At 45.7% G+C, this 25278-nt stretch overlaps 1 protein-coding gene across 7 annotated transcripts in view; it reads right to left on the bottom strand.

Annotated features, from left to right (window-relative positions):
- Positions 1-25278, bottom strand: part of adamts9 (ADAM metallopeptidase with thrombospondin type 1 motif, 9) — a 489710-nt gene that overhangs the window by 264539 nt on the left and 199893 nt on the right. For 6 of the 7 annotated variants that reach the window (XR_011934150.1, XR_011934151.1, XR_011934152.1 and 3 more), the window contains exons 26-28: positions 18532-18810; positions 10638-10799; positions 3871-4047 (exon numbers count right to left, since the gene is read on the bottom strand). Coding sequence is in view for 4 of the 7 variants with exons in the window: in XM_072472332.1 (XP_072328433.1) it covers positions 3871-4047; positions 10638-10799; positions 18532-18810 (618 nt within the window). In the remaining 3 variants the exon portion in view is untranslated. The remainder of the gene's footprint in view (positions 1-3870; positions 4048-10637; positions 10800-18531; positions 18811-25278) is intronic. The other variant, XM_072472335.1, reaches the window with a different exon arrangement.

Raw genomic sequence — 25278 nt, 5'->3', positions numbered from 1 at the left:
TACTTGTATTAAGTCTACGACATGAACAACAAACATCAGGGTACATTTTTATCTTTGTTGTATAGGGGAAATCCAATATGGTCCACCAGATTGTCACTCGGATGGTGAAGATGAAAATGTACCTCATTGGGTCTACAATAGGTTTCATACAAATAGGACCACTCCAAAGCACAGCAGAAAACAAACTCACAGCACAATTTCCTCAGCAATTTTGACAGAATATTACGGCTTCACATTTAAGTGTGCTCATATTAGCCAAAGATTTGGAAAACATTTTTAAGGGTGTTAATAATGATCTGCAAGGGCTCAAAAACAAATGGACTATTTACTATGTGCTGTAATTAGCAATTTGGATCATAGTAAATACTAAATATGGAAAGTTGCTTGAATTTGTAATTAAAACACCACTTTGATTTATTGAAAGCACCCATTTATTTTGTGGTTCACATAAAACCCTTCCACAGTAAGTCAATCCCCAAATAAAAAACAAAAACAGATTGCTGTGGCACTAAGAACACAATTATGCAATGCTTGCAATGTCTTACTAACAATGATACTGCACCCTTTAAAGAGCCATAAAACTATCAATATATGACAGTGCATTGTTCCTGTTTCAGTGTTTGGCATCAAATTTTAAATGAAGTATTGTACAAATAAATAATAATATCTCAAATGTATATCAAAATAGTCCAATTGTAATACGATGAAGAGCCACCAAAACGTCATCCACAGACAGTACGGGAAACTGCCATCGTGTTTCATGGAAATTGGATAATATTTTAAAATTTTCTAAAGCTACGATGAAATGGATAATGCCACATTTGACAGAACTTGGAACATTGAGATACAAAATACTCTCCATAATTCATTGTTTGAATATGTACATATGCTTTGAAAACTATTCATGATAACTTGTAACAATGTATTATGTGAAATCAATGTCCATCAAAAGTCCAACCAAAGTCTTCAGCCACATCACTGATGTGTTCATTCGCATTCAACTCACTACTTAAATATATTTCTCCCAAAAAGGTGGCACAGTATTGCACCAAATGTATTTTAAGAAGGGGTTGGGCAACAATAATTGAGCCAAGCAAGTATCACTAGATAGCTGTAAAAGAGTAAATATGTCTGTAGCGTAATTGCAACCCTTTATTTATATCCGCAATGTCAGCTGTTTCACTTTCAATTTGATTAAAATTTATATCCTAAATGACAAATAAAATCTATTTGTGTGGCAATTGTATTATACAAAGTAAAAGTTATTTAAGAAAATCCATTAAGGAAATTAACATTTTCACACTCATCTTGCATCGGCCAAAAGTTTTCAAAACTAGATTTGGATTTTCAGTGATATTTCTTCAGGAGTGGATGAACAAATAGATTTTTTTTTGCACTTAGGATTAAATTTACACTGTAAAACATAGTTTAATATTTAGGTTTAATATAAACCTGTTAACTGTACACAACTCTTTTGTACATATTATTAAAGCAAATATATAGAAGATACATTTCTGTGGATGTTGGCAATTTAGCACCAGAATTCTCTCAAAAGAAAAAAACATAATAAAACATTTCATCTGCTTCGAATTTGTCACAATAATAATATTTACTGTGCACCATAAAATATTTTCACATTTTAAATGTGAGCAAATACTTCATTAATAAATTAAGCTCTTTAGCAATATGTACATTATTCTTTAGTATTGTAAATGCTTTAATTGCCAGGGTATCTAATGTATAAAAGCAGTTAACCAAGACAAATAATGTTGATAATACTTTTAACCCAAATTTATAAACTATGAAGACAGTAAAACACTAGAATATGATTAATAATGTCTCTGACCCATATATTTATTGAGGGAGAATCTTACGGAAGAGAGCCAAAATGATGCAATAAAATGTAAATATCGCTGCAAACTAACACTATCCAGCATGTAAATAGTTAGCACAATCATTTTACGACAGAAGGAGTTTCTCCTTTTTAGCACCTGTATGTTATTCGTTAACGTGCATTTTACAGTAAAGGAGTTGTTTAATATGTGTGCATTGCTAACAGGGGTCATGGCTCACCAGCAGCAGAAACTCAAAATTACCCCCCACCCCACCCATCAAGTGTTTTGTCACTTTTGTAATTCCACAAATTTAATTTCTTACATTAACAAGGGTTTCTATTCCACTAAAGATAGAGGTGTCTGATCATAGCAAGGCAATTTATGGGTTTGGCTAGAATTAAACAGAATCCAATCTACTGAGGCCATAAATCAGCATTGGTGAGTTTGTGCTTCGATATGCAAGTTAAAAAAAATATCCACCTTACCCACAAACAAAAGGCTCATATTTTCCACTATGCATGGTAAGGTGCATGGGCATATTTACAGTTTATCTATGTTTACCTGTATTTTGAATGCAACGTCCCTATGATTTTTCAGATGTATATGTGCAAATTGCCATTATGTTCTGATTTATTATTTGCTGGTATGTGCAGGCAATTTAAATAGTTTATGCAAAATACCAAGGAAACCACATAAGCTCTGTGTCCATAATTTTTCCCCAAACTCAACAAATGTCACATTGTTCAGACCTGAGGGTAACCTAGAAACTATGAAGACAGGATATGGGATCAAGAAAAAAATAAGTCTACACTCAAATGAGTACATGTATTTGCAACTTTGGATTACAAAACAAAAATGTAATTGCCTAAGCACAGTCACTTACCTGCTGTGGACATTCTTACCTGTGCACACATCATATTAACCAGTTACAAATTTTAATGACAGCATTAATAGTGCTGTACAACAGATCACAATTTTAGATGTAAACATATTGAGGAGCACTGCACATATTTATGTTCTCAAATAAGCACCTGAAAATATTAAGGCGAAGCTATGCCCAAGAATTGTATCAGAAAATTCCCTTATTAAAATGCTGTTTTTATGATATTGAGGTGATAAGTTGGTGTTCAAGTACAGAATGAGTAGTGACATATGATCAAATCTAATGGTCCTTCCTAACCTGACTGTTTCTTTGCAAAGAAACTGGAGGGTGATAAAAGGAAAATCACCTGAATGGTCTAGTGGCAATTCCAAATTACCTTCTTAATTATTGAATTGATGGATTATTTTTTATAGATACAAAGATAGTACTAACTGACCAATCTGGCAACAAGACGCCTATTCAATAGCTTGGTCAGAGTTCGAGGAAAGATTTGCAAGTTACTGTAGGGCAATATACCTTTGGAGGGATATGTAGAGTTCAAAATATATGGCATACATTGAATATTATTCTAGTCTTTGGTAAAAAGCTTTGGATCCAGGTTAAAGTGTAGGGATGCACTTAAGTAACTGGGGGTAAAATTCAATTTTGCCAGAGTGGATCAGCTGTCTGTTCTCCCCCCTGCAAATTTGCATTTCCATTTAAATCAATCTACCTCCACCATTTTGCTCCTCTCCTAAAATTGATTTTCACCCCACAGATTGGTGACAGGGTTATAGACAAACAAGCCTGACATACCCCAACATAAACCTAATACTCCCTGTTCAACAACAGGACATGAGTAAAATGCCTGCATACTAATGAGAGCCTTAAGACTAAATATAGTAACATAAAAGCTCCCAGATTGTTCTTCTCTTTATAAAAAAGATATTTTTGCACCAACTATCTGTGATTTGAGGTACATAACTGTGTACTGTATATTACTGGCCTTCATGGTATTAACAGCAGCATGGATTCAATTAGGAAATAATAAATGTAAACTCACAAAAAGGTGAACATTTACAAAACTATACCCTGGCATTAAGCAGAACTGTTATAAACTGACATATCCACAGAATGATGAACTATGTTATATAAATAGAATGATTATCGTACCGAGCTCCAACGGCCTCTGTGCCAGGCATCATCAGTAGGGCAAGCTCGAGTATTGCATTGTTCACGATCAGGAGGTTTGTCAAGAATTTCACAGTTCTGATCACTTAGTCTTTGACCATTCGGAAGCTGACAAATAACTAGTCTTGTTCTTGCTCCGCCACCACACAGCTGGGTGCACTATAAATTTAACACCAACACCACATCCATTAAATAGTGATAATTTTGCATGAAAAAAGGACAGAAAAAGTGAGCTGAAAGAGTTGTGTTCAGAAACTGAAGGAAGCATTTTGGAAATATCAAGAATTGGAAGTAAAGTAAGAGATTAAAGGATCAGGTATGCTTTTCTATTATAAAGATTGTCATTTTAATGTATATGGAACATCATCTAACTTTTAATTTCTGGCCAATTTATTAATAGAAATATTCCCAAGTCCATTAATAAACCATTCTCTGCAGAGCTACCTCATGGCGCCGAGGTCCCAGGTTCGATCCCGGCTCTGGGTCACTGTCCGTGTGGAGTTTGCACATTCTCCCCGTGTTTGCGTGGGTTTCGCCCCCACAACCCAAAGATGTGCAGGCTAGGCGGATTGGCCACGCTAAATTTCCCCATATTAGGAAAAAATGAATTGGGTACTCTAAATTAAAAAAAATAAATAAACCATTCTCTCTCAGACCCGGTAGGTGCCTGATGTGTGATGAGAAAACAGAGAACAGCTTTTTCAGAGTTGGTCAAAGTCGTTTTAAGATACTGAATGGGCATATCACTTCATTTCGCTGAATGTAGTATTCATAATACGGCATATAGAATATCAATCTAGTGCTTGATAAGTGCCTTTCTATTTTATGACCTTTCCTTTGCTACTAAGATTGAGTAATTAATGAACTCATAGAACAATCATTTATGTGACAATTCATGCAAGAATGATCGATGGAAAAACAGCTATTATCAGCTGTTAAATCTTCTCATTATCACACATGCAGATATACAGTAGGGAGCTAAAATATTGTTTATATCTTACTTCCAAGAATGACCAATGCAAATAGCAATTTAGTAACAGGAGCATGCTATTCAGTGCCTCAAGTCTGATCTGCCATTCAGTTATATCATGGCAGATCAACTCAATTTGCCAACCTTTCATTCAAATCCTTTGTTCAATAAGGACACGGGGAGTCCACAACGAGTAAGAATAAGGAACTTTGCTTTATTTACAGTTACGTTATATACAACTCCTGGTAGATCCCTACCAGGTCTCTCACATTCAGTTAAGTAGCTGAATGGAGTTGCCCCACTCCTCAGAGGGAGAGCCTGTACTCCGTGAGAACCATGGGGACGATAATCATTCCCACCCCATACGTCCCGTGCGGGATATAACACTTCAATAACATCCACCCCAACAATAAAAAAAAATCGACTGATCTCAACCGTAAAAATTTTAAATCGACCCACAGATTTCTAAGAGGGAGAATGCTTTAGGTTTCCTCTGCTCCTCACACAAAAACACTTTTAATTTTAAGGACTGTGCCCTCTTCTCTTTGATTCCTCACTGAGGAAATTGTTTCTTTGCATTCACCCAATTAAATCACTCCTTTAAATCACTGCTCAACCGTCTAACTCAAGGCAAATACAAAACAAGTTTATGCGCATGATATCATTCTGGTGAATCTATACTGTAGCCACTCAAGGGCAAATAGACATTTCCTGAGGTCTGGTGTCTAAAACTGAACTCAGTACTCTGGATTGGATCTCACTAAGGTTCTGTACAATTGAAGCATAACTTCCTCATAATTGAATCCCTTGAGACAAAGGTGAGTACTCGATTAGTCATTTTTGATTATGTTCTGTACCTGTGTTCCAGATTTTACTGATTTGTGTACATGGAATCCTTTGCGGTCAATTAGTATTCTCAAGACGGAGATCGACAAGTTTTTATTAGTAAGGGTAACAGGGTATCAAAGATAGGTAAATTGAATTGAAGTACAGATTAATTATGGTCGGACTGAATGGTGGAAAAGACTAGAGGTGATGAATAGACTTCTGTTATTCCCCTCTTTTTGTTCCCACCTTGACGAGCCAATACCGTCCTGAAGCTGGCGGCAGGCAGTATTTTAATGTACGTAGATTGTGTTCCAATGATACTAGAGCTCAATTATAGTATTAACATGAGGCCTCAGCAGAGGAGCAGCGATGACATTTTTGTTGTACCAAGGCTGCTGGAGCTGCATTGAGAGCCAATAGTGATCCAAAAGTTAAGTGTTCAACTTCCAATTAAAATTTATTTGTGGGCCAGGAGAAGCAGGAGTGTCCCCAGGATCAGTGTTGGGACCCTTGCTCTTCTTGATGTATATTAGTAACCTAGACTGTGATTTCCAAATTTGCGACTGATACGAAGATTAGAAGCAGTTTCAACTGTGAGGAAGATAATCTTAACTTCCAGACAGACATGTTGGTGGATTGGGCAAACAAGTGGCAGATAAAGTTCAATGCAGAGAATTGGCGAGGTGATTCATTTTGGCAGGAAGAATGTGGAGGAACAGCATAAATAAAGGTAGAAATGTTTAAGGAAGTGCAGGAACAAAGGGTATTTGGTGTATATTGTCATTGAAGGTGGCAGGGCATGTTGAGGAGTTAATAAAGCATATGTTATCCTCGGGTTTATTAATAGGGGCTTTGAGTACAAGAGTAACGAGGTCATGTTGAACTTGTATAGGACATTAGTTAGGCCTCAACTGTAGTTAGGTCTCATCTGGAGTACTGCGTCCCATTATGGGTGCTATACTTGAGGAAGGATGTGAAGAAATCAAAAGATTTACAAGAATGATTCCAGGGATAAACAAGTGTGGCTATGAGGATATATTAGAGAGGTTGGGTTTGTTTACCTTGAGATGGAAAAGCCTGAGAGGAGACTTCAAGATCCTGAGGGGTATGGACTGGGTAAATAGTGAGAAACCATTCCATCTCAAGAGAGCATCAAGAACTAAAGGGCATAGATTCAAAATAATGGGCAAAAAAAGTAGAAGTGATGTGATGGAAAACTTTTCACTCAGAGGGTGGTTGGAGCTTGGAATTAACTTGTGTGGTGGAGGAAGTTTCAATTGAGATATTAAAATGGGAATATGGATTGCTATCATATACAAAGAATATGCAAGGTGATGGGAATAAGGCTGGGAATTGGGATGAGGTGGAGTATTCTTTCAGGGAGCCAGTGCAGAGTTGATGGGCCAAATGGCTTCCTCCTGCACTGTGAAGATCCTGAGATTCTGTTCTTATACATCTCAAGAAAGAACCAATGGGCTTCCCCTGCCCTACGCCTCAGCCCTTCTTTCCCATCTGCAATGCCTAGCAAACCTTCGTCTTGAACAGGGCTTAGGAGAGCTAGGAGGGGGCATGAGAAGTCCTTGGTGGGTAGGATCAAGGAAAACCCCAAGGCTTTTTACACTTTTGTGAGGAATAAAAGAATGACCAAGGTGAAGTTAGGGCCGGTCAAGGACAGCAGTGGGAACGTGTGCATGAACTCTGAAGATATAGGAGAGGTCCTAAATGAATACTTTTCTTCAGTGTTCACAAAGGAGAGGGGCCATGTTGTTGAGGAGGATAGTGCGATACAGGATGGTAGGCTGGAGGAGGTAGATATTCGGAAGGAAGATGTGTTAGAAATTTTGAGAAGCCTGAGGATAGATAAGTCCCCTGGGCCTGAAAGGATATATCCTAGGAAACTTTGGGAGGCAAGGGATGAGATTGCAGAGCCTTTGGCTTTGATCTTTATGTCCTCACTGTCTACAGGAATAGTGCCAGAAGACTGAAGAGAGGCGAATGTTGTCCCCTTGTTCAAGAAAGGGAATAGGTATAACCCTGGGAATTATAGGCTGGTTAGTCTCACTTCGGTCATAGGTAAATTATTGGAAAGTGTCCTGAGGAATAGGATTTATGATCATTTGGAAAGATACAGCTTAATCCAGGATAGTCAGCACAGATTTGTGAGGGGTAAGTCTTGCCTCACAAGTTTGATTGTATTCTTTGAGGAGGTAACTAAGTACACAGATGAAGGTAGAGCAGTTGATGTCGTATACATGGATTTTAGTAAGGTGTTTGATAAGGTGCCCCACGGTCGGCTCATGTAGTAAGTAAGGAGGCATGGCATAGAGGGAAATTTGGCCGATTGGATCAGTAACTGGCTATTACATAGAAGACAGAGCGTGGTGGTAGATAGTATATTTCCATCCTGGAACCCAGTCACCAGCGGTGTACCACAGGGATCAGTGCTGGGTCCTCTGCTATTTGTGATTTTTATCAATGACTTGGATGATGGAGTTGAAGGTTGGGTTAGTAAATTTGCTGATGACACCAAGATTGGTGGAGTAGTGGATAATGTGGAGGGCTGTTGTAGGCTGCAAAGAGACATTGATAGGATGCAGAGCTGGGCTGAAAAGTGGCAGATGGAGTTTAACCCTGATAAGTGTGAGGTGATTCATTTTGGAAGGACAAATTTGAATGCAGATTACAGGGTTAACGGCAGGTTTTTGAAGAATGTGGAGGAGCAGAAAGATCTCGGAGTTCATGTCCATAGATCTCTGAAAGTTGCCACCCAAGTGGATAGAGCCATGAAGAAAGCCTATAGTGTGTTACCATTTAGTAACAGGGGGATTGAGTTTAAGAGCCGTGAGGTTATGCTGCAACAGTACAAGACCTTGGTTAGACCACATTTGGAGTATTGTGTGCAGTTCTGGTCACCTCATTATAGGAAGGATGTGGAAGCATTGGAAAGGGTGCAAAGGAGATTTACCAGGATGCTGCCTGGATTGGAGGGTAGGTCTTATGAGGAAAGGTTGAGGGAGCTAGGGCTTTTCTCATTGGAGCGAAGGAGGATGAGAGGTGACTTAATTAAGGTGTATAAGATGATGAGAGGGATAGATAGAGTGGACGTTCAGCGACTTTTTCTTTGGGTGGATGTAGCTGTTACAAGGGGGCATAACTGTAAAGTAATGGTGGAAGATATAGGAGGGATGTTAGAGGTAGGTTCTTTTACTCAGAGAGTGGTTGGGTTGTGGAACGCACTCCCAGCTATTGTAGTGGAGTCGGACACTTTAGGAACTTTCAAGCGGTTATTGGAGAGGCATATGGAGTGCACTAGAATGATTGGGAGTAGGTTGATTTGATCTTAGTTTCAGACTAGTTCGGCACAACATCGTGGGCCGAAGGGCCTGAACTATGCTGTACAGTTCTATGTTTTATGTTCTAGTTACCTTTGTCCTGATGACCATTCCCTCTGGTTCCTAGGCTACTCGCTTGCCTGTGTTCCAAGACAGGACTTAAAATCATTTCCAATGCACAGTAATACCAACATACTGGGCGGGATTTTCCCCTACCCAGCGGGGCGGGGGGTCCCGGCGTGATGGAGTGGCAGGAACCACTCCGGCGTCGGGCCGCCCCAAAAGGTGCGGATCCGCACCTTTAGGGGCCAAAACCTCACCTTGAGGGGCCAAACCCTCACCTTGAGGGGCTAGGCCCGTGCCGGAACGGTTTCTGCTCCACCGGCTGTCGGGAAAGGCCTTTGGCGCCATGCCAGCCTGGGCCGAAAGGTCTTCATCGGGTGACGCGGGTCTGCGCATGCACGGGAGCATCAGCGGTTGCTGACGTCATCCCCGCGCATGCGCAGGGGAGGGGGTCTCTTCCGCCTCTGCCATATTGAAGACAATGGCGAAGGCGGAAAAAAAAGAGTGCCCCCATGGCACAGACCCGCCCGCGGATCGGTGGGCCCCGATCGCGGGCCAGGCCACCTAGGGGGCACCCACCGGGATCAGATCGCCCCGCGCCCCCGCAGGACCCCGGATCCCGCCCATGCCGCCTTGTCCCACCGTTCAAAAGGTGGTTTCATCCACGCTGGCGGGACAGGCATTCCAGCAGCGGGACTTTGGCCCATCGCGGGCCGGAGAATCGGCGGGGGTGGGCCCGCTGACCAGCGCCACGCGATTCCCGCCCCCGCCGAATCTCTGGTGGCGGAGACTTCGGGACACGGTGGGGGCGGGTTTCATGCCAGCCCCCAGCGATTCTACGACCCGTCGGGGGGGTCGGAGAATCCCGCCCACTGTTTCTCGTTCATGTTGGACTGGGAAAGTACTTCATTGTCAAAATGTGCTGAAAGGGGATGGAAAATCCTATTGGCCTCAATAATCTTGTGGAAATAATGTTTCCTGATTTTTTTCTGGTTTGTTCAATTTGCAAATATAATTGAATGCACTGCCCTCTCTTGAACATAGCCCATTTAAAAGGTAGGACAGCATATAATAGCTTTTAATTCCTTACTTTAATACTGGGATTAAACTGCAATTATGCAATGGCAATTTCATTTGCAGTACTTACTCTGCAACTCTATAGCAGGATATAATAGGCAAGTTGCACCTCCACTTCTTACAAAATCTGCGTTTTCTTAATAAGCCAAATATCATGGGCGGAATTCTCTGATAATGGGACTTTCCTGGAGAAAGTCCAGAGTGATTCTCCATTTTGCAGGGGGGCTAGCAGGGCCCCGGATTGCTCCTCACAGCACCGGTTGCCGATACGGGGCCCTGCACCGCGGACCAGCTCCGACAATATAGGCCCGCCCCCCAGATCCCGGGAACGGCGTCGGACCCGATTGCGGGTCTGATGCCCATTCGCCGCCACCGCGCTGAGCGCAATTGCGATGCGGAGGCTCGGAGAATCCCGGCCCATGATTCTAAAAACGCCAATGAGTAAAGGACAAGAAAACTAATAGAAGAAGAAATATTACCTCTCCCCAGTTGCCATAAATCCACTGAGGACAAGGACCAGATTCACAGGACCTCATTTCAAGAGGCTTAGCCTGTTCAGCACAGTTATAGGTTTCATATCCATCTTCATCTTGGCAAACCACAACACGCCGTTGGAACCCTCCAGCACATGTACTAGAACACTACAAAAGGAACAAAACAGGAATTGAAACAATGTTGAACCAATCAAATAACAGCAGGTTTATTCTATGTCTCCATAACAGTGGTGGCTCAGTTGTTAACACAATGGCCTTTGTGGCATAAGGTTCTGATTCAGCACTCCAGGACTGAGTACAAAAATCAAGGCTGATATTCCAGAGCAGCACTGAAAGAGTGCTGTACTGTCAGAGATGTCGTCTTTCGGTTGGGATGTTAAACTGAGGTTTATCGTGTCATCCGAATCACAGGCCAATCTGTCTGCTCAAGTGCACATAAAAGATCCCATGGCACAATTTTGAAGAAGAATAGAGGAATTACCTCTGTCCTGGCCAATATATATCCCTCAATTAACATCACAAAAATAAATTATCTGGTCATTATCATAACGGTGTCACATTTCCTACTTTCCAACAGAGACTGCACTTGAAAAAGAAATTAATTGGCTATAAAGCACTTTGAGACATCTGTGTATAGTGCTGCATACATATAAATCTTCCTTTAAGTATAATAATAATCGCTTAGTGTCACAAGTAGGCTTCAATGAAGTTACTGTGAAAAGCCCCTAGTCGCCACATTCCGGCGCCTGTTCGTGGAGGCTGTTACGGGAATTGAACCCGCGCTGCTGCCTTGTTCTGAATTACAAGCCATCTGTTTAGCCCACTGTGCTAAACCAGCCCCGAAGTAGCTCAATGACACATTTTGTTTGAGAATGCTCTTAAGTGTCTTGGGAGATTTTTGCTGTCCCAATGAGGTGATATAAATCCAAATTTTGAATGCTGTTCATAAAACTGAGCCTAACAATCAGCCTTATTTCTGGATAGGAAGCCTGTCATTGACAAAAACTGCACTGTGGAAATCAAAAACCTCAACATGCAGTGAGACCCAGATGTTTGTCCAAAACTCTACCCCTGGCTCCTTGACCTCTCTTAATAGAACAACAAAGAACAAAGAAAAGTACAGCACAGGAACAGGCCCTTCAGCCCTCCAAGCCTGTGCCGGCCATGCTGCCCGTCTAAACTAAAATCTTCTACACTTCCTGGGTCCGTATCCCTCTATTCCCATCCTATTCATGTATTTGTCAAGCTGCCCCTTGAATGTCACTATCGTCCCTGCTTCGACCACCTCCTCCGGCAGCGAGTTCTTTGCATATCTTTGTTGGTTGCATGACAGGTGTTGAAATGAGAGGTTTATTATAGATTAAATATGGTTTAAATATCAAATAAAGAGTCATGAATAATGCAATTCAGACTGAGACCCGATAACTGAAAACAATGCAGCAGTTATCCTGCAATAAAGCAAATAATACCAGAAAATATTTGGAACAGTGACAAGGGGCGGGATTCTCCAATAATGGGGCTATGCCCCCACGTGTATTCCCGCGCATGCGTGGGGTTTCCCTTCTCCGCGCCAGCCACCGGGCAATATGACGGAGCCCTACAGGTGCCCGGCCAGAAGTAAAATTGGCTCCCACGGAACCAGCCCGCCCGCCGATCGGTAGGCTCTGATCGCGGGCCAGGCCACCGTGAGGGCCTCCCCTCGGGGTTGGATCCCGCCCCCCCTCCTGCACGGCCGCAGCAGAGTCACCTTCCAGGTCCCGCCGTGTGGGACCTGAGTAACCCACGCCGGCGGGACTCGGCCAAAATCGGCGGCCACTCGGCCCATCAGGGCCTGGAGAATCGCCGGGGGGGGGGGGCACTGTCAACGGCCCCCGACCGGTGCCACGCCGGGTTGGAGAATCCCGACCATGAAGCTTGTTCAAAAGAATGGGACTTGAAGAGGTTTCTAAAGGGCAGAGAGAGAGATGTATGTGGGGATTCTCCATCCTCGGACACCTGGAGTGCTTCCCCGCTGGGATGAAAAAAATCGAGTGTTGGGGGAAAATCGGGATCAAAAGCCAAGAATGGATGGCAGCTAATGGATCTGTGGGAACCAGAGGCAGGCACAGCTGCTCTTCTTCCAGGAATGGACACGCGGAGCTGCAAACTAAATATTACAGCTATCATGCTTCTCACTGCCCCTGTCTGGACTGCTCTTTAGTTCCCATACGGGGGGGAGCTGTGGAGAGTCCCCTATTTCAGGGGCCCCTGTGAGGGGTCCCCTAAAACAGGTATCCGGACTTGAGGATGGGGAGGGGAGCTGCTGTGCGGAGAGGGCTGATTTGCAGTGTGGGGGATGCGGGTTTGCAGTGTGGGGGATGAGGGGGTGGCCGGCCATGGGACCTCTCTATTGGGCTGCCCACTCAAGATGCAAGCCTGATTGCAGAATTCCCAGGGAGTCCCTCGTGTTCTTCCCCATGTATAAATTTGGGTGGTGTGGAACACTGAATTGCATCCTGCTTTATGACCGCAAGGTGATTGAAAAACTGGTGAAATTTAGCTCCAGCGGGAGAACGTAGGGCGGGACTCTCCGATCTTGAGGCTAAGTCTGGATGAAGTGTCTTTTGTAAGGATATTCTGTGGACCGAGGGGACTGAAGCTCAGGTTGGGTGTGTAAAATCAGCAGACTAGAAGATGCTGACCCTGAGACAAAGTCTGCAAGACATCTTGGTGACAGCACTAAATATCTTGCATCCATTACTGGTAAAAAGAGGCCAAAAAAGAAATCATCCTTAGAGTAAGGCAGATTGTGAGGTTAAAGCCTACAGAATTAGGGGACGTCTAGAATCTTTAGAGGCCAATAACCAATCGACCTTTAACTAAAACGGGAAGATAGTGCCTTAGTTAGCCTTGGCTAGGGCCCAGAAAGGGTACTTATCCTTAATTTCAGATTGCAACTGAAAGGGAAAACCAGGAACAGAACTTAGAATTCCGAAAAATGGCAATTAGAATAATCCTCTTGTTCTGAAACACGGTCAAGAGAGTTGAAACAATGAAACAAGAGTGGAAAAGAAATTAACAGAGGCAAAAAAACTCCTGCATAAGTGAAACTTTATCAGCATGGAGGGGTCTCAATTTTTGTTAAGAGTAACTAAAACCCCACTGAATAGAGGTCCAAGATCTCAGTGGATAAGTGTGTGTGTGTTTAATAAGGATTTGTGAAACCCTACAAAGTAGAGATCCAAGATCTGAGTGGATGAATGAATGTGTGTATGTCTAATAAGGAATTGTGAATTTCCTTTGGTGTTTGTATTTTTAAAAATTTGTTGTATTTTGCAAAACCGAGTTTCACATCAATTAGAAGTTAGAAATGGCAGGTAGAAATGTGATTAGTATTATGAGGTAAATCAGTATGTTCAGAGCTAAATTAGTCTTAGAATAAACAGATAAAGAGTTTGTACTGGCCAGCAGTCAGCTGCTTGCAGGCTTTGAAACTGAGTGTTGAAATTGACACTGCATAGCTCCGTAGGGTCCTAGTGCCCGATGATCACAAGATTCACCATCAAAAATAATGATGTTTAGAATGTTAAATACACTGAAGAAGGAGCTTTAGAGAATGAAGATATTGGACCAAAAGTTAGATAAGAGAATTACTAGCAGTATAAGGAAATGAGAATCTGATGGCAGGGAAAGATTTAATAAAAATAGATGCAGGGAAGATTAAGATATTAAAACAATTGATAATACAAAGGAAGTTTGGGTGAAGCTACCAACTAAAACTGCAGGAAAAATAATCAGTGAAGCTGTAAAAAGTAAAGATAAGATTGTTCAGAATCTGGGTAAACATACAGTTGAATTAGAGAAGAATGGTGTCTGGAGCAAAATAAATTATATCACGATTAAAACACATGACCCAATTGGTGGGAAGACAGTGAATTAAAACCTGTTAGCAGCATTGATTGGACAGGTGATAAAGTTAAAATGTCATGTTTGGAACTTACCTTCATAAAAATCCATCCGTAATTAAAATAAAGTAATTAAAATAAATGCAGTAGCAATATCAGGAATGTATCAGAGTAAGGTTTCGACAGATTGGATCAGAGTGAGCAAAAGAGGAGGAGTTTGAGATTCTTCGAATCTCACTCAGGGGTGCAATGACAGAAGGTGGAGGCTTTAATTGTATGAAGGACATAAAAGATAAGGAAAATAAACCAGTTCAAAAAAAAAAGGAAACAAATGGTAGCAAAAGAAATCTGGAAGTCCTGGAGAGGGCACTTCTGGAATCCAAACGAAGATAGAAAGTACAAATTAAAGAATAAGGCCCTCTCCACCCTTGACCTGTTCATTTGATTTTTCAGATGGAAAAAATAAATAACAGACAAAGCAGTTCACAAGAAGGAAGAGAACTACACCCAGAGAAGAATGTTTTAGACAGGATTGGGGGGGAAACAATGATACAATTGGCTACATATTTGAGGGAATTAAATGACAAGAGCCCGGAGGAAAACTTTACGGGTTAGAAACAAATCAAAATATCAATTTATTACTGAGCAGTGAAACATCCGGTCAGATATCTCTAATTGGACATCAGCTGATGGATGATCTGAGGTCTCCATGGGGTAGGTACTACGCGATGGAGTTATTAAGGGTCCCGGCAGACAGCAGCGGCTGACGAGGAACCCCAATATGATAAAAGACAATAGTTTAAGAATTTTTGTAGCTTGATGCCACGGTGGGAAAATTATTAACAATGCAGCAAACAATATTGCATTGAAGAGCTGTAATAGTTATTAAAGAAGAAATGTCATGTAAATTGGTATGGACTGTTATGTATAGTAATGGGGGTATGTGTGCCGTTCGAGAATTTGATCAGCATTTCTAAACTGTGTGAATGTTTTAATAGAGGGGGTATAGTGGTAGTTTAGAGTGTTGTCTTGATTTAACTGCATAGAACATCACAAATAATATTGATGTTGTTAACACGCTATACTTAGTATGTAATGACCATTGGTTCCAAAGCCACGAAGGGATGTGTCGATATTGTACTTTATTTTTAGTATTGAAATTGTGAAAACAGTTGCAAATGTGTAAAGTTGTAACACACGGTCTATTTGTGTGGTTAGGTAACAAGTAATGTGTTAAGATAAGACTTAATTTTTTTTTTTTTACCATTCCAATGAGAAACGGAAAGCAATTTGGATGACAGAAAAATGAGACACTAAACAGCCAGTGATGGACAAAAGACCTTTTTGGTTACTGATGGACTGAGTTGTGTGCTGTTTCTAAGGGACATGAGGAAGCTTCTACGGTGCTGCTACCCCAAGGAAGTAAAATGCTTTGGAGGTAGTGGAACACGGATATAGCTATTGTGTTACCTTCCTGAGCAACTGCAGCTATGGTTCACGGTAATTGGACTTGAGGAACGAACGGTAAAAAAACACTGGTCTGTGATATGGATACATTTACGAATTGATTTCGGTGCACAATTTAAAATCACAAAACATGTACATACAAATGAGAAAGATCGGGGATAAATGTTAGTCAGTACAATTAGATGGGGGGATAATTGACCAAATGATATAGTTATGTTTCAAATGTCAAGACGGGGTGTTATTGAAAATATGGAAAGATGTGTCATTTGAAACATGGAAGTCTGGCAATATCTGGTCTGAGAGAAACATAAGAGGATACAGGGAAATATCCCACAAAGGGCTAACAGCAGCTGCCAGGGAAGGATTGTAAAATGCAGATAGAAGACAAACAGGATTTTGAATGAAGCCAAAAACAATGGCTCACACCTTCATTGAAAGTAACTATCTTAGTAAGGATCTGGAAAAGAATGGATGAGGTTCAGTTGAATTTGGTGATAATTCTAGGTGTCAAAATTTGCTCATACCAGGTAAATTAAAGAAAACTGGAGACTATCAGTCTACGAGAAACATAATTCAAAGCCAAAATCAAAATTATGAGCTGAGGACACAATTGGAAAATAAAACTATAGAAATGGCAGGAATTAAAAGTAACACCTCTTGAAACCAAAGCATTGTGAATATCACAAAGGAAACAATGTAATCAGATCTATGAGATGAAGTCATGTCAAAATGAATACTTAGTTGGATTAGAAGGTTTAGATCAAAGATACTTTTTACAATCAAAGAAAATAAGAGTTACTTTACAATAATGTCATAAAAACTTAACTGTTAGAAAGCGAATATAAACCTCGAGACCAGGGCAACGAGAACCAGAACTCAGAGGGAGAGAGAGAGAAGCAGAGAAGGAACAAGCAGATAGAGTCAGATTACAGTCAGCTCAGTCATGGGAAAGAGACAGGGCAAAGCAGCCGAGCTAAAATAGCTAAATTCATCTAAGGAAGACTAGAATTTAAAGAGTAGGCAGAGTCAGCTCAGAGACAGCTCTCATAGTTTGGTACATGGGAAAGATAGGACACAGCAACCGAGCTCATCAGTGAATACATCTAAAGAAGACCAGATTTGAAAAAGAAGATTGATTGTCAAGTTGGGCCTGAAGGTCCCTTCAACCAACCAGAAGGATCCAGAAGCAAGATCTTTTTACTTTTCTGTAAAGACAGTGATTGCATCTTTTAAAAAGAGGAAAATATATATAATAAAATAACTTAAAAGGTTTAACCTGAAACAGTGGCTATTAGTCTACTTTACTTACTTAGCAATGTGGGACCCAGGATCGATGCTACTAAGTGGTAAGTTCGGTGAAGGTATGGGTTATACCGGGGAATAACTTGAAAATATAGTTTGACCTGAATAGCACCACTGAAGCCTGTATCGGAGTCGGGGAGTGAGAATCCCTGATCACCATTTAGAATGTCGGCCCTTTTTGGTACAGGGGGACTTCTAGGAATAGTGGTGAGTTTTCAAAAACAATGTGCATGGCGACGACCTGCAGCGGTCGCACCGTAAAACATGGCGTCGGTCATTCGCGGACCCGGCCGGCCAAATAGTGTCCCCCTGGACACCCCCTCGCCAGCCCCTGGCCACCCTCCACCAGTCTCCCCAGTACTCGCCGAAGCCACTCCCTGCCAGCAGCACGGCTCTCCCCCCCGCCCCCCCCCCCGCGAGTGTGGCGGTGCTGAACACTGTCCGTACCCGCCACGCCGCGTTTATGAAAACCAAGACGCGAGCCACGCGGACGGGAACTCAGCCCATCGGGGGAGGGCCACAAAGCGACACGCTGATGTCGTTGCAATGGCATGCGCCTTGATGATTGATGCTGATTTGGAGGGAGCGGAGCATTCAGAAAACGCTCCGACCCCGATTCGGTCATAAACGGGGATTTTCCGCCCGATCGCCGAATACAATTTCGGCGTCGGGCAACGAAGAATCCCGCCCATAGTCTCCCAAACGGAGAATTCTGCCCATAGAGGAGGAGCGGTTAATGGAGGGAGGTTCAAAGAGTGGAACTGCAATGATTCAACTGTCAGTCACCAGTAGGATGGTGAAGGAAGGGGAAACACAGAATTGAGCAGAAAGCTGGAGATAATTGAAAATATACTGCGACGTAAGGCTGTTATAGATGCGAACAAGGGTTTAGAATTGAATGCAGTGGCATTAGGTAACCAGTGTATGCCTGTTAAGGACCAGGAATGGGGCTAGTTTGGAGGATAATACAGAAGACCTTTGAACAAATTGTAGTTAATGAAATGTGGAGAATCGGAGGCTTAAGAGTATGGGTTCCGCTGGCACCTAAGAATATGGGTGTGGAAGTTGATAAAGGTTGACATTAAGGGAAGAAGTGAAAAGCTGAAAAATCAGTGAAAAGGTAACATGTGCATTCTGGTAAGAATATAATTGCGAACTGTGTATGTGATTATATTACAATTAGTGCAAAAAATTCAAACAATCAATGTTAGCCAACAGTCTCTTACCGCTCCCCAAGGTCCAGTTCTCCACTGACTGCCTCCAGGGAGTTGGGTGCGATCTGAGTCACCATGTGTTGGCGGGATCTTAATCCGAGGAAATTGGTGATCATTCTGTCCCGATCGATCATATCCATGATGTCGCGGAGTGCAAGATGGCATTGCACACTCTTGTTCAGTTAGAGGCTGATCATCAAGGTCACACTCACTCTCACTCACAATCTGGTTCTTGTAGTTAATGCAACTCACATGCCGCGTTGCTTTACCTTGTCCGCAGGTCACAGAGCACTGCAGTGGAAAATTAGAAAGAGAAAAGCTTATCTCTTTACAGAAACTGTAAAATCAATAGGCAACATCTTATATTAGGCATTGTGGGGGTGAATGAGCCTAAATCTACCAACTGAGTGCAGGAAAAGCTTCCAAGTCTGAAGTCACAAGAAATTCAAACAGATTGAATAAGTTCAGCTGTAGGTCAGCCAGAAGACAGGAGAATAGAAAAGGAGCACAAATTGGTATTTTTCATTCATAAATGTATAATTACATACAAATCTGTTCAGAATTCTCAACGTGACATATCGCCCCGGACTTCCCCAGTCTGGCAGTCAGACTTATCGGCGCTTAAAGTGTAAAGCACCTGTCTCGCTTGATCTTCCCGAATCAGGTCAGGTGAGACTAAAGAAGCAAAGCGCGTCACAGTTCTAGCAATTAAGTGCAAAAGGACAAAAGGATGACATGCCCCCCTTTCACAGAACTAGCTGCCGTAAAGCAGGTGAGTTCAAAGGTGCCATTGAAAGGGGGAAGGTAAGTGTCTAAGGTAAGTAAATGGGATGTGGGTTTGGGGGTTCAGATATTGGGTGGGGCGAAGGGATTCAGACATAGGGGGTGGAATTCTCCCATACCGTGCCATATGGGAGAATCGCCGTTTGCGCCATTTTTTCCTGCGGTGCCAGTCCGACGCCGTTCCGCCATTCTCCCAAACGGCGAGAACGGCTTCATCGAAGTCGGCGCCGCGCCTGCCGGAGAATCGCCCGAGGTACTAAGTATGGCGATTCTCCGGGCCCCCCACTATTCAGCGGCCCGGATGGGCCGAAGTCCCGACGGCGTGAACCCAGATCACGCCATCGCCGTTCACCCCTGGTAAATAAATTTGTCAGCCAGTCGTGCCGGCTGACAATGTGGAGGAAGGAGGTGAGTGCCCGGCCTCACCGTAGGCAACAGGGAGTGGCCGGTGCTGGGGGGCGGTGGGAGGGTTCTTGGAGAAGGATGCCGGTGCAGAAAGGAGGAGAGGGTGGAGGAATGAGGAGGGGTGGAGGAATGAGTAGGGGTGGAGGAAGGAGGACGGGGTGGAGGAATGAGGAGGGGGTGGAGGAATGAGGAGGGGGTGGGGGAAATTATGCCGCAGTGTTGTTGGGGGGGGCGGGCAAGGTTACCCGTGGACGCGACATGCCAGCTGGCCTGCCATGGCAGGACGGGAATTGCCCTTGGTGTTGGGTGGAGGTGTTGAGTTTGGGTAGGGTGCTCTTTCCAAGAGCCGATGCAGACTCAAAGGGCCGAATGGCCTCCTTCTGCACTGTAAATTCAATGATAATCTATGGTTAATCTAGGACAAAGGTTCGGCACAACATCGTGGGCCGAAGGGCCTGTTCTGTGCTGTATTTTCTATGTTCTATGTTCTATGTTCCAAGTGCAGTTCATGGTGATGGGCCGAGGCAAGTGGCGCCGCAATGAGGAGGGACGGGGGTAAGTGGGCGGTGGACGGATACTGTGGGCAGGGCGAAGTTTGCATGTGAGTCTGCAGCGGAACCAGGCAGCCGGGGGAACCCATGTATCCCATGCGCCCTGGCTGTCGAGGTGTCAAAGCGCCATCGTTAAACATGTTGTTGTCTCTCCTTCCCAACCCCCCCCCCCTTCGTCATGTTTGCTCACCAGCCAGCTGTTTGCTGCCGTGGTGGGTGCGGCTGCCCTGCAGGTAGCCATATGGCGCCGCCGCCGAAGGCGGCTCAGAGCAGCTGCTGGAGCGGCGGCTGCAGCTGAGGGACTGGCTGCAGAGGGCCCAGTGCGAGCTGCTCATGCTGCAGGCCGTCCCGCCCGACAGGTGCATGAGGAGGCAGAGGGTGACAATGACACCCACATCGTCGGGCATGCGGAGGACGAAGATTCAGATCCTGATGGGGCACAGGGGGAGGAGCAGGTGGTGGTACCAAGGTGCCGGAGGCACCCCATGCGGTCTCGAGTGTACCGGGACCACATGTCGTTCCAGGAGCTTCCGGATACGGCATGCAGGAGGAGACTCCGATTGAGTCGGGAGGCTGTGGCACATATATGCCATCTCATGACGCACCTGGCACCACGTGGAACAGGGGGGAGGACATGCTATCCCGGTGACCTTCACGGTCATGGTTGCCCTCAATTTCTTCGCCACGGGGTCCTTCCAGGCGCGTTCGGGGACCTGTCTGGAATCTCGCAGGTATCCATCTCTTTTATTCAGTGTTATATCCTTCTGCAGGTACATCCGGGCCGTCACTGACGCCCTGTTTGACATCGCCGACAGATACATAAATTTTCCAGAGGACCGCGCACACCAGGCTGAACGGGCAACGGGATTCGCCTCAGTGGCCGGGATGCCGATGGTCTAGGAGGTGATTGATGGGGTACACGTCGGCATGCGTCCATCCTCGGATAACAGGGTCGTTCTCCTGAACAGGAAGGGGAACTACTCGATGAACATTCAGGTGGTCTGCGACCATCGCATGAAGATAATGCACGTGTGCACCCAGTACCCTGGCAGCGTGCATGATGCTTTTCATACTGGCTCATTCTTTCATCCCTGCTATTTTCGAGGGACACCCGCCCCCCGGCTGAGGGGCTGGTTGCTGGGCGACAGGGGTTACCCATTGCGGTCGTGGCTGATGATGCCTACACGGAGGCCACAGCCCAACGCGTAGACCCGCTATAATGAGGCCCATGCAGCGATCAGGGGTGTTGTGGAGAGGTGCTTTGGCCTCCTGAAGATAAAATTCCGGTGCCTGGACCGCTCTGGAGGGGCCCCGCAGTACCACCCCAACAGGGTCGGGCGCATAGTTGTGGTCTGCTGTGTGTTGCACAACATTGCCCAACAGAGGGGCGATGTCCTGGAGGAGGATGCACAAGGTGAGCCCGATGAGGGTGTCACCTCTGCACGAGGAGGAGGAGTGCACAGACACAACCTGGGGGCGGGATACGGCCGGGAGACTGCACGACGACACCGGCTAGGAGAGCAAGCACGCGAGACGTTGATCGCCGCACGTTTCACTAACTAGGGGGAGGGCATCGCTGAGCAAGGCACTTGCACCACGGATCGCACACAACCGCACCACCCAGCAACCCCCACTTCCCACTCCATTCAACAACCCTACCGCCCACACCACCACTTTCACACCACCTTACACCTGTGGCACATTGTGAATGTTTTAACACAGTTGCTTGTGTCAGCAGGTGTGATCAGTGCCATGTTGAATGATGACAACCTGCTCTGCGATGAGCTGTGAGCTCCGGATCGCTAGACAATGTCTGATTCATGGCCATATCTGAACCTTCCACCTCGGTGGTACCTGTATACGGACAATCCACCACATGGCCATGTGGGGCAGCTGGGCGTTGGTGTGCTGAGGGCGACGGGGAGTTTGGGGGCGGGGGGGGGGGGGGGGGGGGGGGGGGGGGAAGAAACACACACCCGGCCTCACCGTTGTACAGAGCTTTGACCCCTAGTGTCACTCGGTCCCCCTCACGACCCCTCAGGCACTGGACATAGCACAGAGGCATCTAGGTTTGGTGTAACAGTGACTTTAATCGTGACATTCACATACAAGTGCCCTAGCCCCTACAACTAAGCTGTGCACTGCACCCGTGCCAACTTACTACGTGTCTAACTTCTTGGCCTTACGGGCCCTACCACTACGTCTTGGTGTTTCCCCAGATGGTACAGCAGGAGCGGAGGCGGACTGCTCAGACTCCTGCCCTGCGGCATTGGTCCCCTTCGGCGCGCGTTTCCTGGGGCGACCCGGCTTGCATGGGCCAGGCTGCTCGGCGGGCGTGCTGGATGGCGTGGTGCCACCCTGCTCTGTCCGCTGCCCACCAGATGCACCAGGGACGGAAAGGGGGGAGTCCGAGTGTTCCGGGACCTCCCTTGCTGGAGTAACCGGGACGGGCACCAGAACCTCTTCCTCCCTCGGGGAGCCCGGTGGCCCCCGGGCCTCACAATGGGACGGTGGTGCCCGTGGAGACATGCGCCATGGCACCACCGACACTGGGTGCTGCCAGTCCTGGAGGCCCCCTGTGGAATCGACCAGGGTCTGAACGTTCCCAGCAATGGAGCTCAGGGAGTGCGACATCCCCGTCAGGGACAGCGCTACCTCCCGCTGGGATTCTGCGACACCATCCAGCACGTGGGCAAGGCCACCAATGCTCTTAGCGATGGCCTGCTGGGACCGGGCATGGCCTGCTGAGACTGGGCCAGACCCCGGAGCGCGGCGGAAATGTCCAGCAGGGCTGATTTGGGGAAGTGGTGTGGATGGGCCGGGGGGAGGGGTGTCAGGGAACAATAGGTGAGAGACTGGAGAACAGGTCTCGCCGGCAGAATTTAAGAATCGTTGGCCTCCCGGAGGGGGCCGAGGGGCTGGATGCTGCCGTGTAAGTTGCAGATGTTTTCCAGAAGCTGCTGGGGAACGAGGTGCCCCTCGCCCGCCGGAGGTGGACAGGACACATAGAGCGCAGGTGAGGCAGCCGCGGCGAGGGGGTCCCTCACGAGGGATGGTGGTCCGGTTCCACAGGTTCCGGGATAAGGAGCGGGTTCTGCAATGGGCCAAGAGCACGCGGAGCTGCAACTGGGACAACAGCACCCTGCGCGTTTACCAAGACCTGAGCGCAGAGGTGACCAGAAGGAAGGCAGGCGACAGGCAAGTTAAAGAGATTTTATATAAGAAGCAGGTGAAATTTGGGCTGCTCTATCCGGTGCGACTGTGGGTTACGCACGAGGGCCAGCACCATTATTTTGAGGAACCCGAGGAGGCGATGGACTTTGCAAAGAGGCAAGGGCTGGACCCGAGCTGAGGACTCTTGGACTCGTGTTGGAACTTTTAATTCTTTCTCTCTTGTTTCTGAGAGCTGCCTGCATGTTTTTCATGCTTTTGTATCTTGGTTTTTATGTGTTTTTTGTCTTTTTTTCTCTTCATGTCTCTTTTTTGCTTTTGTGTTTGAGTTTTGTTAGTAAAAGAGAATAGCTAGAATGGTTTGGATATGGGGGGTGTTTTTTGGGGAACTTTTGCGATCTCTTTCAACGGAAGCCAGGTGGGGGTGTCCATTTAGTTAGTTTATGGCAGGGGTTAGGTTATAGGGTGGTGTTTGGGGGTGGGGTGGGGGGGGTGGGGGGGGGGGGGGGGGTGGGAGTAGGTCTGCTGGCGATGTTGGAAATTGGGCATGGTAACAGTGAGGAGGTCAGGGGTGGAGGCAGCCAGGAGGCGGGCCAGAGGAAACGCGACACATGGCTTGGGGGCTGGCCAAAGAAAGGAGATGGCTGATCGGCAAAGGGAGGTTGCGAGGTGCCCCCCCGACCAGGCTGATCACCTGGAATGTTAGAGGGCTAAACGGGCCAGTCATGAGAGCGCATGTGTTCACGCATTTACGTGTTTTGAAGGCGGACGTAGTCATGTTACAGGAGGCTCATCTGCAAGTGGCTGACCAGGTCAGATTAAGGAAGGGCTGGATTAGTCAGGTCTTCCATTCGGAGATCGACACTAAGACCAGGGGGGTTGCGATCTTGATCTACAAGCGGGTCCAATTTGAGGTTGAGGGCACAGTTGTGGGCGGGGGTGGCAGATTTGTTAAGGTTAGGGGTAAGCTCGAGGGGGTGAGAGTAGTCCTGATCAACGTATATGCCCCTAATTGGGATGACGTAGATTTTGTTAAGTGGTTGCTGGGGAAGATCCCTGACTTGGACTCACGCAAACTGATCATGGGTGGGGACTTTAACGCAGTTCTTGATCCTGGCCTGGATCGGTCGTGTTCAAAAACGGGTAGGGTGCCAGCGATGGCAAAGGAACTGAGAGGATTCATGAAGCAAATGGGTGGAGCTGACCCATGGAGATCTAGTTGGCCGTCGGCGAAGGAGTTTTTGTTCTATTCCCACGTCCACAAGGTGTATTCCCGAATCGATTTCTCTATCATGAGCAGGGACTTGCTGACAGGGATGACGGGTGCAGAATATTCGGCAATTACCAACTCGGACCATGCTCCGCACTGTGTTGATCTGCAGATTTGCAAAGATAGCTTTCAGCGCCCACAATGGAGGCTGGAAGTTGGGCTGCTGGTGGACGAGGCGGTGTGTGAGAGGCTGAGGAAATGCAGAATTATCTGCAGGTAAATGATACCGGAGAAGTCTCAGCAGCGGTGCTCTGGGAGGCGCTGAAGGCAGTGGTGAGAGGGAGCTGATCTCAATCCGGGCTCATAGGGGCAGAACAGGGCAGAAACGGACCGACTGGTTAAGGAAATTTTACGGACGGACAGGAGCTATGCGGAGTCCCCCGAGGCCCGAGCTACTTAGGAAACAACAGAGGCTGCAGACTGAGTTTGGGGTGTTGTCTACTGGGAAGGCCATAAAGCAGCTTAGAAGGGCAAAGGACGCAATATACGAGCATGGGGAGAAGGCCAGCAGAATGCTTGCACAACAACTAAAGAGAGAAGCGGCTAGGGAAATGGGAAAGGTAGTCGACGGGGAGGGAA

Source organism: Scyliorhinus torazame, chromosome 13 (genome assembly GCF_047496885.1).
Source record: "Scyliorhinus torazame isolate Kashiwa2021f chromosome 13, sScyTor2.1, whole genome shotgun sequence".
NCBI classification, from domain to species: Eukaryota; Metazoa; Chordata; class Chondrichthyes; order Carcharhiniformes; family Scyliorhinidae; genus Scyliorhinus; species Scyliorhinus torazame.
The sequence above is the reverse complement of the archived record's forward strand: the minus strand, read 5'-3'. Positions and strand labels throughout refer to the sequence as shown.